At 37.5% G+C, this 13575-nt stretch overlaps 1 protein-coding gene across 1 annotated transcript; it reads right to left on the bottom strand.

The window, feature by feature from the left end:
- Positions 1–1087: 1087 nt before the first annotated feature.
- Positions 1088–6557, bottom strand: LOC117574745 (elongator complex protein 1). Its single transcript, XM_034258682.2, has 6 exons — positions 5888–6557; positions 4701–5829; positions 3239–4633; positions 1897–2143; positions 1470–1831; positions 1088–1410 (listed from the first exon to the last, which is right to left on the bottom strand). The coding sequence occupies exons 1-6, from the start codon at positions 6470–6472 to the stop codon at positions 1346–1348; spliced, it is 3783 nt and encodes a 1260-aa protein (XP_034114573.1). The 5' UTR covers positions 6473–6557; the 3' UTR covers positions 1088–1345.
- Positions 6558–13575: the final 7018 nt, after the last annotated feature.

Raw genomic sequence — 13575 nt, 5'->3', positions numbered from 1 at the left:
GTTAGGGTGTTTCATGATGTTCAGTCCAAAATATGATTATGACTAATCAGCGTCAACAGCAGAGTCAATTTTGTTTTAGATCAGATCAAGTTTGTTTTAGATTTTTGTTACACCCACTTCCATCCTCACAAATCAATAAAATTGAATATAGTAATTTTTAATCTAAGGTCGCGATTTTTGGTACATACTACTAAAATAATTATAGATTCTCGATCAGAAATTTTTTTTTTAATTATTTAAAAAACAATTTGATATTGCAAAAAACGATGTTGCTGCCGGGTCTTTGGCTGACAATCTGGCATGCTTTGCACTCTATTCTTAATGTATTATTATATATACATACATACATATAAAGCAATCGATATATTTTAGAATTTGGTTGGGTATATTTTAAGATTAATAACGTACTGTTTTCCTTTTTATCTCACAATTGAGCACTCTTGACTATAACTTTCATTTAATATAATGGCTTATATCCTGATTACACCAACAGCATCTGCACCAAAACATCGTTGTCAAAAGATGTTTGAATTTGATCTGTTGCTACTGCTTATGGAAAGATTCGGAGGGTAGGTGTTTGTCTTTTCAGAAATTCTTTCTTATTAATGTTACCAGTCAAAATTAGCAAACCCAACAGAACGAAAAAGTTGAATTTTTTCTTATATTAATGACAATGGTACTTTTTTTTGAGTTATTCATTCGAGTAATGCTTGCCACACTGTGCACTATGTTTATAAACTGCCTGGCAACAACAAAAATGCACCTATAACACAAATCACAAACCTGTTTTTGACGATGATGTTGTTATTTGTCAAACAAAATGTAACTGCAAACAGTTCAGTCAACGCCAACATAAATGCAGCAGCGACTGCAACACAACAATAAAAACAACAGCAGCTGCTGTTTGTCAGCAACAGGAAATTATACTACGAAATATTTTGAAGGGCGTTGCACAGCAATAAGTATTTCAAAGTAAACGCCTCCCAAATGATAGTCTGTACCAATTACCATTACAATTGTACACCCCTTTTTTCGCAGTTAATTCAACAACAACAACTGCAGTAATAAAGTCCGCACGCAACTAAACTAACTAAAAATCATCAATTAGTAAGTTTAATGCAACATTTATTTTTTCAGACAACTCAAGTGAAAGTAAATGAGAGGCGGACCCGGCGCAAGCCAAGCGTTGGTTTTGGTTTTAACATATTAATTAGATCAAAACATATTTGCATGAAAAGTGAAAATCGAAATCCGAAATACACGCAAATTTTTTGATTTCATAAATGGTATTCAATGGAGCTATCGATAACATTCGATATCAGCTTATTGGCTACACTTAAAACATTTATTGCAGGGCGGTATGCTGCCAATCGGTGATATTTAGTTGCGGCTTCAATCGCTTTATGGGACCTAAAAGATAATACAAAATTGAATTTAAAGAACAATTAAATTCACCATAGCTAACTCACTTATCAACACATAACGCTGCTCCTTTTGCAGCGCCATGTAATCGATATTGGGTCCGGTCAAGTGTTGCGATGTGCCGCCCATTAGTTCAGGTATCCAAATGGAGTCCAAAGATGCCTGCACCACAGACATGACGCTTGCGTACTGTTGCTGCAATTCCGCCGCCCGTTCGTCCTCCGTGTGGAGCTGCATTAGTGCTTTGCATGTGTCACGCACAAGTTGTTGTTGTTTCTGATGTGCAATCTTTGTAACTTGGTTGTGAAGCGCATCGATGAGCGCGATGTCTTCAAATGGATTGCCTGGCTTCAAACTGAGCAGTTTGCGTTCGTGCTTGCGTCGATTTTTGCTCGAGCGAAAGGTTTTCCTAATAAAAGTGAAAATTCAATCACAACGATTCACTCGAAACTTGATGACCATGCAATTGTTTACCCTGTGCCAGTACTCCGGGAGCTATGGCTATAGCGAGATGAATGCATGCTACTGGTATCTGATAGCAGATCTACCTCATCAATTTCCACATCGTGATTAGCCAAACCATCGCGCTCGTCAACAGTCGCCTGACGTTGACGAATGTCCAGCAATCGCTGTTTGTATTCCAGAAACAAGTTCTCATCCGCGCTGAGAGATGCCTTCAACTGATCCACAAAGCCAATCAGTGATGGTCGTATCCGACTTTCTATAAAGATTAATGTCAAAACAAGCCAATGAATCATTTCATTTCAATAGGAATTTTTTGAAATAAATAAAATCAAATAATGTACCAAATCGATTCTTCTTTTTGCCAAAATTAACTGACACAAATGATTCTTGTTAAGGATTAATAAAGATTGCTATAGTGTTAGGCATTGACAGCTTATTTTTTAATCGTAGTTTTTTCTTTAGTATCGTCATCACTTGAGGCTACCGTTGTAGAGTTTTAGTTTTCATAATTTCGAGGTGTGGGCGATCGATTTTGAGACATTCATGCCGTAAAAATGTCAAAATTTTTCAAAACTCAAAATTTCGAAAACGAAAATTTTTTTCGAAAAACTAAAAGATGGGCAAACATGGGCAAACCATTTTAAAGCGATTTCCGCAAAAAAATTTTGAAAAAAAAAATTTTTGAATTTTCGAAAAAAAAAAATTTTTTTATAATTTCGAAACTAAGGGTGGGCAAAAAAAAATGTTTCCTGGGCAAACATAGGCAAACGATTTAAAGCAATGGGCACCAATTTTTGTTTGAATATCTCAAATCACTGGACCCAGCTTCTCTGAGCTCAATTATCATGATAATTAGCATATCATTTAAGACTTTAAGTTTATAATTACTTCCTATTCCCCATTTTTAAAAACCTTACAAAACAGTGAGTTAATTTGTTTGTTGAATTCACATTGTGCGAAACTCTGTACGTTAAAATAAATAATTTTTTATTGATTCCCTACACTCTTCATTGTATGTAATGTATGTTTGCTTTTGGTTTGATCAATTGAACAATATTCCTAATAAGGAATGCATTCAAATTATATGTCATTATCAACACGAATAATATCGAATGTGTTTAATGATTAAGGAACGTCGCCTCATTTTTATCTACTGCAATAGAATTAAAAGTGCTCAAATGAGCAAAATTAAAATAGAAATAAACTTTCAATTACTTTCTTCTTCATTTGAAAATTTGCACAAATTGTTTACGAAATATGAAATGTTGCCAGCAATTTTTAAGACGTAGCAAATACAGTAAAGCTAAGGACAGTCCAAATTTTTGCATCAGAAGAAATCAATAGAACTTACCCAAAGCATCATCTGAAAGTTCTTCTCGTAGTAAGCTAGCCTCAAAAATGGCACGACCATAGAGATGTCCATCGATAAGTATCTGCAACGGAGGAACGTCTGTCCACGTGGTGAACTGTTTGCTTAGTTCGTAGGCTTCGAGATGTCGATCCTGCTGCTGCAGTGGCGTCACCATTGAGCTGGCTACCTGTTCAATCGGTTCACCAGTACGTTTAGCCAAATTAATGACACGCTGCCAGTCCAAAGTGTGCTTGGCACTGAGTAGCGCTTGCTGGAGCTGACCGCCCCGTTCATACATGAGGCTTGCCGCCTCTAATTGCGCATTGGCACGCAAATGATCCGCATAGGCCACATGGATGCGTTGCTGCATGGCTGTGTGATCTCGATAAATGAGCAATGCCTTTCTGTATATATTGTGCTGCTTAATGAGATCCAAGGCCAAGTCGTAATGCTCTTCTCCGCATGCAGCTAGGTGAGTCAGGGCGCAATCGTATCGCTTGAGATGTTCATCAATTTTAAACTTGCGATAGTCCTCCGGTAGAGCCTTCAGCTCATTCAGATACGGCAGAAACTCCTTGGGATCCTTTTGCGACTTTTGGGCAACGAAAAGAACGAGTCCAAACAAATATGTGCCCAGGGCGACATTGTACAGCTCATTGACATCGACCAGATACAGTAAATACTTGAGCAACTGATCCGCCAGGTGCGCATCTGTGTGCTTATGCTTCCAAATAAGAAGCAGAGCATTCTCAAGCTTGCCCAACTTCACATAAGTCGTTATGATGGGCAGACGAAAGTCGCCTGGCATCTTCTCCATGCATTCGCACAGCAATCCACAGATATACTCGACTTTGATATCAACGTTGTACCCCGTCGGATAACTCTGCTGAGATGCTTCATAATTGCTGGCATACATCCCTAGAGCGTAATCCTCGTTCTTCAGCTCACTGAGGAATAGACACAGCCATTGAGGGTCGCTAATTTCACCTAGAAACACATGTGGCTCGGAACAAAATGATTGAACATTGTGATCACAAATGATATTCGGATTTATCCTGTGCGTACGAATCATACGCATTGCATCATTGTAACGTTTGTCGTTTAGCAAAGAACCGATTAGCTCTAGGACCAGTACACGGGGATAAATCACTTCCAGATTACCGCGAGGCAATTGCAACACCAAGCGGGCATCCGGAGCATGCATCACCAGTTTTGCACCTCGTTCGATGCTTCTTGTGGATACCTTGCGACGATTGCTTATCTCCACAAAGTGCAGCGCATTAAGCTGAGTGTAGATCACATAATTGTTGGTAACGATAAAAGAGGTCACATCCTCATCAATGAGTTCGTCGTCGATCTGCAGCAATTGTTGTGAGCGCAGTGTAATGACAGCAACTATTGAAACATGGAAATATTTATTGCATTTGCCTTGGGCTTTATATATATTTCAACGCCTACATACCTTTCGATGTTTTCAGATTGTCCTTGTCCTTGGGTATCCAACAATCAATGTAATCAGCAGGTTGTTTCAATTGGTAGTGCCAACCAATGTGCTCAATATTGCCGGCTTCTGCTAATGAAATCTCAAAGATTTGTCCATTGTTTACTGTATGCGCGTAAACATTGCCGTTAAGACCCTCGACTGAGGCGTTAACTATGCCGCTCAGAACTCGTGACGACACCACGCGATATTCGCCATTCGGAACGTATGCCACACTGAGAACATGTGTGTTCTTGCCCAAGGTTCGCGTGGCTAGAAGTTGATGCCCTGCATGATGATGCAGCAAACTAGCCATTTGGATTTGCGACTCCTCGCTTCTTCCGGGTGTCGATTTCCCCTCACTCCCCAACGGAAACGCGCCACGTTCATCGTTAAGAATATTGTAAGAGAATATGTTATGCTCGCTAGAGTAAAGGCACATAAAACTTTCACTGCAAGCGATAGCATTGATGTATTCGTCCACCTGCAGGACATGTTGACTCATGGGCGGCGGCACCACAGCCTCATGCAGATTTGTCAATAGCACACGTTTGCCATCAGTGACGCAAACAACATTGCGAAAGCGGTCAATAGCCCAGTTCCAGCTGTAAATGTAACGCTTGCCGCTCTCCAACAATACGTATAACGTATGGTCACGACCACTGGACCACTGGCAGCAAGCCAACCGATCAGTCATCTTGAAGGTCAGCACTTGCTTTAAATACCAATGATAGTTGCCAATCGTATAGAGATAGATTCTATGATCTGTCGCTGTACGTGTCTGCAGTGCCAGCACATCTGAATCTGTGCTCCAATGCAGTTGCTCAATGTATTCCGTTTGCAAATCGAATGGCAATTCAAATTCCCGATGGCGCAAACCATTCTTCTCGAACAACGAAATTGTTGACGGTCGATTGGAAAAACTTTGGGGCTGAGCTATCCAATTACCGCTGGGACGCCATGCGAGTGGCGACTGCAATCCATTCCATTTCTCAGCCATGTGTTGCAGCTTGCCCTCGTTGTCATACACGCTAAACGTGCGCCCCACATTGCTAGCTACATAGGATACGGCAAAGAAAGCGCCATCGCCGCGCCAAGAAATGTGCACATCCTATTAGGATTGGAATGTTTAGAACATGAAGTATATGAAGTTCAGAGTTATATTGTACCTGCGGGAGCTCTTGCACATCCCCGGGCGTCTGGAATTCGGGCGATTGCTTGGCTGCCTGCTTGCCGGCTGTGCCATGAAATTGCGTCTCCTTTTTGCCCCAGCCAACGTTAACAAATTGCTGATCTGCGGCAAGCTCTGCATCCAGGGCTTGCTCACCTAGCACCTCATACGTGCAGGTCATGACCACCACATTTTTTGTCTTGGTTACAAACACAACCACCTCTTGATTGGGGGACCAGGCCATGCACTCAATACCCACATCGCAATAGGTGCCCTCAGTAGTGTCAAAAGTATCCAGATTTATGAGCAAAACCTCACCAGCTTCCGTCGCCACGCAGATGGAATTATTTAACTGCAAGACTTCTGCACCAACTATGTCCGGAAGATCCGCAACTATTTGAGACTTTAACTCATCGTTGTCATTGCCGGTTTCGTTCACGGCGTAGATTTTGCTGTCGGTTACAACGTAGGTGGTGTTCCTTTCTTTGTCATTGTATTCGGTATCGGGTAGCAGCAACAGTTGCCTGGCATTTTGAATGCTTGTCGTGTCTTCCTTGCAAAATCGCAGTTTAAGATTGCGCATTTTAATGCTATATTATTGCCATGCGATGTGACAACACAACAACGTGCGCGAAACAATTACCAATCCAGTGTGGCCGCATAATTTGACCTCATACCATTTGGCAATAATACCAGTATTCTATAAACACTGATAGATTGAGCGCAAACTTTTAAATTGTTATATCCACTATTTTTAAAATGATGTTTAATAGCTTTGATAAGTTGATCCGATTTATATTTAACATTATATATGTTTCAAATACTCAGACCTTAACTCAAATGACACGAAGCTGTCCAGACGAATATATACATTGGCCTTCGCAGATAATTTTAAATTAGTAATTTAAAAATACATACTTCCTTAAATATGAAATTCTAAGACTCAACAAAAGGGTATCAATTTGGCCGCTGTACAATGATTTTGACCATTTAAATCATCGATTGAAGTTTGATGAGGGGGAAAGCTATCGATTATTTGGATATTGATATTTTTATATTTATCACTGGTTTTCACGATAAGTAGCTTTCTGTTATAAAATACTCAAAATTCCAAAACAGCTTTCTGGTATTTTTCGAGCTTCGATTTACTGCCACTTATCCGTCGTTGCTTCACCACCATTCGTCGGAAAAGGGATAACCACTGCTTATTTATCCATTTGTAATTTTTCGTGGAAATAGCGACAGTATGGAGAAAACACTTAAAAATTTTTCAGGACGATATATTTTTTTTTAAAACATAAAATTAGCAACTGTTTAAAATAAGGCGCTCTTTTACACTTTTGAAAAATTTTGCAATCTCTATAAAAGTGGAACCAAGTGCCATAATCGGTATATTTTGGTATATCTATTTTGCGTTTAAAGATATATTTTTGAAAGGTTGCCTATGGTCACACCCCGACAAATAAAGCAGCTTTAGGAAAGCTCTTTTTTTAAGAAACAAAAAGTCTGAAAGAATAATTTTCGTCGAAAATAAATGCAATTTTTAATAATATATGTTGCTTAGCTGCCAAAAAACATCGATGTTTGTCACTAAAAATCGATGTTTTAAAAGATTTTAAAAACATCGATGCATCGATTTTGCCATCGATGTTTCTTCACCTCTACAAAGATGGCTGCTTTATTTTTCATGGAATTTTTTGTTGCCGTAAAGTGTTTAGTGCGCGTTCATAGTTCGTAATTTTTGAGTGTTAAAATATAGTTATATGTCTACGGCGTGTTAGTACTGATACTAAATCATAGTTAATTGCTCCCAATAACTAAGCCGAGTCAACAAAAGCGTAACAAATGTGTTGCAGGTAGCAAAAGAAAAACGTCGAAAAACTCCACAAAAAAAAGCAGCAAGTTGGCCACTCAAAAAAAAGTGTGCCCGAGTGTATATGCGTGTGCTTGTGTGTGCAAATGTTTATAAATAATTTATAACATTCAAAATAAAAATGTGCATGTGTCGAATCGCTGCTTGATGGTCGTCCACCGTCGAAGTTGTCATCCGCAGCATCAGCGGAGATTGAAGGCGTAGTGGAATGCCAGACGACTGCAGCAATCGCTGCAGCAGGGACAGAGTAGCAAAGCAATAGGAATATCAGGTAAGTTGTATCACTGAAAGTAAATATGTAATATCAACACACACATACCTATGTATGGGTATATTCGTGAATGTGTGCGCAATCTGAGTATTTTGTTGAAAGGATGGTCAGACACCCAACGCCCTTTACAAGCGACGCGCTGTCTGTCTAATATTTGTATCTATGCGCGAGTGTGTTTGTGCGCGTAAGTCTGCTGTAAGCATGTGTGTGTAAAAGTGACGAAAGTTTGAGCAAAAAGGATAAAAACTAATTGTATACCAAACACCACCCAAGTTATTTATTATTATGCTTTTTTCTCTTCTGTTTCTCTGTTTTTATTAAACATTGCTCGTATGTTTCTTCAGGGGCGCGACTTGACAGCTGTCTATGGATTGTTGTGTGTGTGTTGTTAGAGACTTTGTGAGTGTGTGTGTTTGTTTGGAAATGTTTGCATAATTTTCAACTGTTAACTATTGCGTAAAGTTGGCGATGTTGTCAGAATTGTTTGCATAAAGGCCGCAATAATATTTTCTAATCACACATTTCATGAGTGTTTGTTGGTGTTCTATAGATGGAAATCACACACAAATTTCCTCATATACACCTGTGTGTGAAATATGCTTATTGTCTAAGGTCAAACCACAGTTATATTAGAAATCGGCATCAGGGGATATGCGCACTTATACATAAATGTATACTATTTATTTATTAGTATTGTATAGAAAAAATTGAAAGCAAAAACAACAAACTACGCAATTTTGTCCATCGAGCGACAACAACAAAAGCATCAGAGGCAGCAGCTACTGCAAAACAAAAACACGTTTTACAACTCAGCGCTCCAATGGCGCGCAATTTTGTTGTTTCTCTTGGCTTTAAGGCGTATTGTGAATAGCAAACGAGGCTCCACATTCACACAGCCAACTAGGCGCACACATGCAAAACGAACAGCAGCTCCATGAATGACCAAATTCAATACACTACATATGTACATTCATACATATGTATGTATATACTCCATACACCTACAGCAACAACAATAACGAAATCAGCAAACAGTGAAAACACAGCAGCACCAACAATAATTAACGGCAATAACCGAAGCGTAGCGAGAGCGCATCGTAGTTTCCGTCGTACGAGTAGTATACATAAGTATATGCGTAGTTGTTATATCTGTTGGGCTTTAATGGTCAGTTGGTCCGGTGCGTAGTCGTCAACTTCGGGAAAACAATTCGTGCGCTGACGTCACACTTCACACGCACTGAAGTCAGTTGATGTCTTGCCTTGTTGTTGTGGTCGTGGCGCCAAAGCTTTTGGTTTATTTGTGTATTGCAATTCGCGTGGGCGTTATACACAAGCTCCTCTTGTTTATTCTGCGTCTGCCTTAGTTCTGTTTCTCTTTCGCGCACTCTCTGAAATTTTTGCTATGTGTGCGTGTCAGAGTTCAAAAATGAGTATTTTTTGCATTGGCATTTTATAAATTAACTGAGACCTTTTCTTTGTCTTTACGTTGTGTTCGCTTCTCGCTAGATGCATTAATAATCTGGCACATATTGCTTGTCTAGTTGATGAAAAAACTTTATTATAGTTTCTATAGTTTGTCAAGAATGTTGATATTTCGACAGAAAATGTATATCATATTATTATTAATTAATGTTTATGGCGGGTGAAAGACAGATCTTTATTAATTTAATATCAGTCTCCACATATAGTTTTTATTACACGTACTTTGTCAATTTACGCCAAAATCTTATCACATTCTGTATTTAATTGTTGTTATCAATGTGTCATTATTGATGTACAAAATGCAACAATATTAAACCAAAGTAACTGATTACACTTATCAGAATACCTTTCATGCATATATAAGAACATAGCGTTATAATCAATTGTATAATGTGTGGGTCTTTAATAATATAAAATAACAACACCTGTGATTATCATAATTGTTATTGCAGCTATCACTTTGATGTGCCAAAGAGCGAGGGAGAAAAAAAGTCCAAGAGATATTTATATTTGTACAGTATTCGTTAATATCTGAACAAAAATATCGCAGATCTTTCTTTTTATGAAGAGTTTTAGCTCAGAAAAATAATTTGCGATCAATGTAACTGTCAAATGATAATGCGCATCCGTTTAAAATAAAAATAAAACACAAAAATATATTTACTTTAATCGTACATTTCGATAATTGCATCTTTTTTAGCGTAAGAGTTTGAGTGTGCAATTATCGACATTATGCTGTATTCAATACATATGTATATATACATACATATGTACGTTTGTTAAATGCATATAAGTTTCTTCGATCTCTTAGCTCTTGCATATTTGACCTGTGTGCCTTTCGCTTATGTTTGCTTTTGTAAATTCATACATATTTTATTTTTAGCACCCATTGGGAGCTGAGTGTATGAGTGTTGGTGTATGTGAAGGGAATTGTGGGTCAACAAATTCCACTTCAAGCATCCTGCATTATTGGTGACGTAAGCTCATTTCTAATTTGTTTACGTATTCACAATTCCCTCTCCTCTCATCCTATGATGTTTTCTGCGTTCTTCTTCGTATATATGCAATTTCTCTCTTCACAGTCGATCGCTAATATTGCACAGTTAAAGATGAATATCACGAGAGAAGTTGGGTCGGGTTGTAATGTGGGCGTGAGAAGCTTGGGGGCCACGTCATGGAATCGCCAAGTGCTAATTGCATGTGCTTGAGAAATGCACATTAAGTTTCAAAAGCGTAAATTGAGAAAATATCACGGACAAAACGCGCGCACTTCTGAACAATTCAGCAAGCGCGACTCTACGCAACATAAATATCACATATTTTGGCATACCCTGCATGATTAGAATTTCCTGTGAGGAACATGATTTATTTATTATTGGTTTTAAAATACATATATTTGAAGAATTAAATCTTGACCGATTTAAAAACTTTATTGAATAATATAACCGGTCTATAAAGAAAGTTCTTAGATCAGTGGCTGTTTACTGCGTCAATTGAATCAAAATTCTGTAAATATTTTGAGTTTTAAGGGGTTGTACAAAAGATCAGGGAATTAGGCAATACTTTGTTTATATAATGGATTGTAATAACTTTTCTGATCAATCAAATTTTAAAAAAATAAATAACATAAACAACCTTCTACATGAATGAAATACTTTTGTGTATTTCTTTCATTCGTCCATTACATCAAGGACATTTATGTGTTTATTTAGCGTTTTTTTTTCTTTGGACAATATAAATATTGATTTGGTCCTTACACGTGTCAACGACACAAAAATTGACTCCAAACTGACAAAACAAAAGGGGGAAATTGACTAATTGAACAAAAGAAGTGAAAAATAAAAATCGACGACGTCACCATCACCAGGAGGATGGAAACAATTTCAATATACATACAAAATTAATTCAAGTGGAGTATGTAGTTATTCGACAAATACGATATTGACTTTACAATTGAGTAGATCAACTAAATAATAATAATAATATGAAATACTTAAGTTGTATCAAGGTGATAGCGAAAATTATTTCAACATAAATTAATTTGCATAATCGGCCAATAATTGCTTAATTAATGGCAGCAAAAGCTTATACGAAATAAATATAATTTTCTCACAACATTTCCCAACAGCAATCATTACTTCAAGGCTTTTGATAAAGACAACAACAACAAAAGTTTACTTTCAATGTTGGCCAGTTGGGTCTCTCTTTCGCAAAAGTTGCTGCCTTCGTTTACTGAAAATGAGGTAAAATCAATGATGAATAAAATATATATGTTAAAGAAAAATACACAGTCCACACAAAAGGTGTTGCTTACTTATTCTGTGGCCCAACGAAATTGGTCAAAGGTACATCAACAAATAGCTCAAAGATCAAAAAGAATATTACAAAATTGATCATCTGTTTTTTGGCATTGGTTAATTAGTCTTTGACAATTCACAAATACGACAACATGTACTATTAAAAGGTAATAGCAACTTAATTGTGTATAGCATGCGATAAGTATGCACTGAGCTCTTTACATTTATCCCATGCGAGACAAGTGCAAGATTCATAATATTCGTTATGCTTGAGACTTATATTACAAACGAACGGCTGCATATAAATAGCATGCGAGAGAAGCTCAACAATACCAATCACACACTCGCAAGCACGAAAATGCATAAAGAAAGCTCTACTCGTGTCGCACTTCGGTGTGTTTTTCATATCGCTCTCTTCTACACTCTTAAATTTTGAGAGCCCCTCAAACTTGTTGCCGGTCGAGACATTTGAGTCAGTTGGAAACTTGCAAGCAAAGCGCGCGGTTAGTGAAGTTCGCACCGCTCAAGCGCAGCAGGCTTGAAGCCCGGTTGAAATCGCGCATCGCGTGTTTAAATTATTGCCAATAATCAATTGTTTTATGTTGATGCAATATCTTATAACAATAATTAGTGTGTGCAAATTCATAAAGCTCAAAAAGCCAACCCCTATGGTGTAATCAAGTTAAAAATTGTTTATTAATTCAATGCATGCAAAGTGCGAAATTTCTGTTGTTTGCCCTCAAGAAAGCAGCTCTCATTCAATATGCAAATTAGTCTGCTAATCAACATGTAAAAGCTGGCAAAATATATTGCATAGAAAATAAAACTGTATAAATAATGGAAACTATATAAATATGATATATGATGGCTATTTAATGCTTTACTTTTATGAACTTGACGTGACTTTCTGACTATCTAGTGATGTAATGGCCTTTTGTGAATTTTCGGATGTTGGCTAAATTATAGTATTTAGGTCAAAGGTGTTACATGAACTGTAAGATAAAAAAATTTGCTTACAATTTGTACATCGTTAATAAGAAAGACTACTTGTATAAGAAAGTGTTATTAAAGGAAGAAATTTGAATCTTTTTGTTTTCATCAGGTCGATCTCGTCTTGTTTATCTTACTCAGCTTTTTTCAATTCGTTTTCCCATTTGTGTTAGCGAAATAATATAATTTCATGACATGCTTATAAAAGCCCATGTAAAACCTCACCAACGCACAACTTTTTTAAATTGCATGAATCATTAGCTCATGCAATTGATTTCCATGCTAAATTTGGCGACGTGCAGGCATTGCGAGACTAGAGTTTGACAAAATGCTCGTGGGTTGAAGCTGTTTTAACCACCAATTCGCCAGGTAAAAACAATTTTCAATTTTCCAGAGCATTAGTCATCGTTTTGGGTTCCTTAAACTCTAACTAGTTTTTGATCGCAACTCTGTGATCACTGTCGATGTTTCTCTCGTTGTTTCCCCGTCCAATTTTTGTGGCTGATCTACGAAAAACGTCATCATCCTGAGAGATTTGCCAAGAGCCAAGTGAAAGTGGACAGTGCGCTGCGCAAGGCATCGAAAAAAAAAACAATTACAAAAACTACAACAATTGCAGACGCGTGAATTAATTTTTGATGTTTTTTTAGCGACCGTGCATTGCTTTTTTATTTATGTACATATTTCCCATCTACTTAAGCAATTTGCCATTCACTGCACACGGCCAAAACCCAAAAAGAAAAATGAAAAGCAAACCGAACAAAAAACGTTAA

Source organism: Drosophila albomicans, chromosome 2R (genome assembly GCF_009650485.2).
Source record: "Drosophila albomicans strain 15112-1751.03 chromosome 2R, ASM965048v2, whole genome shotgun sequence".
Lineage (NCBI taxonomy): Eukaryota > Metazoa > Arthropoda > Insecta > Diptera > Drosophilidae > Drosophila > Drosophila albomicans.
The sequence above is the reverse complement of the archived record's forward strand: the minus strand, read 5'-3'. Positions and strand labels throughout refer to the sequence as shown.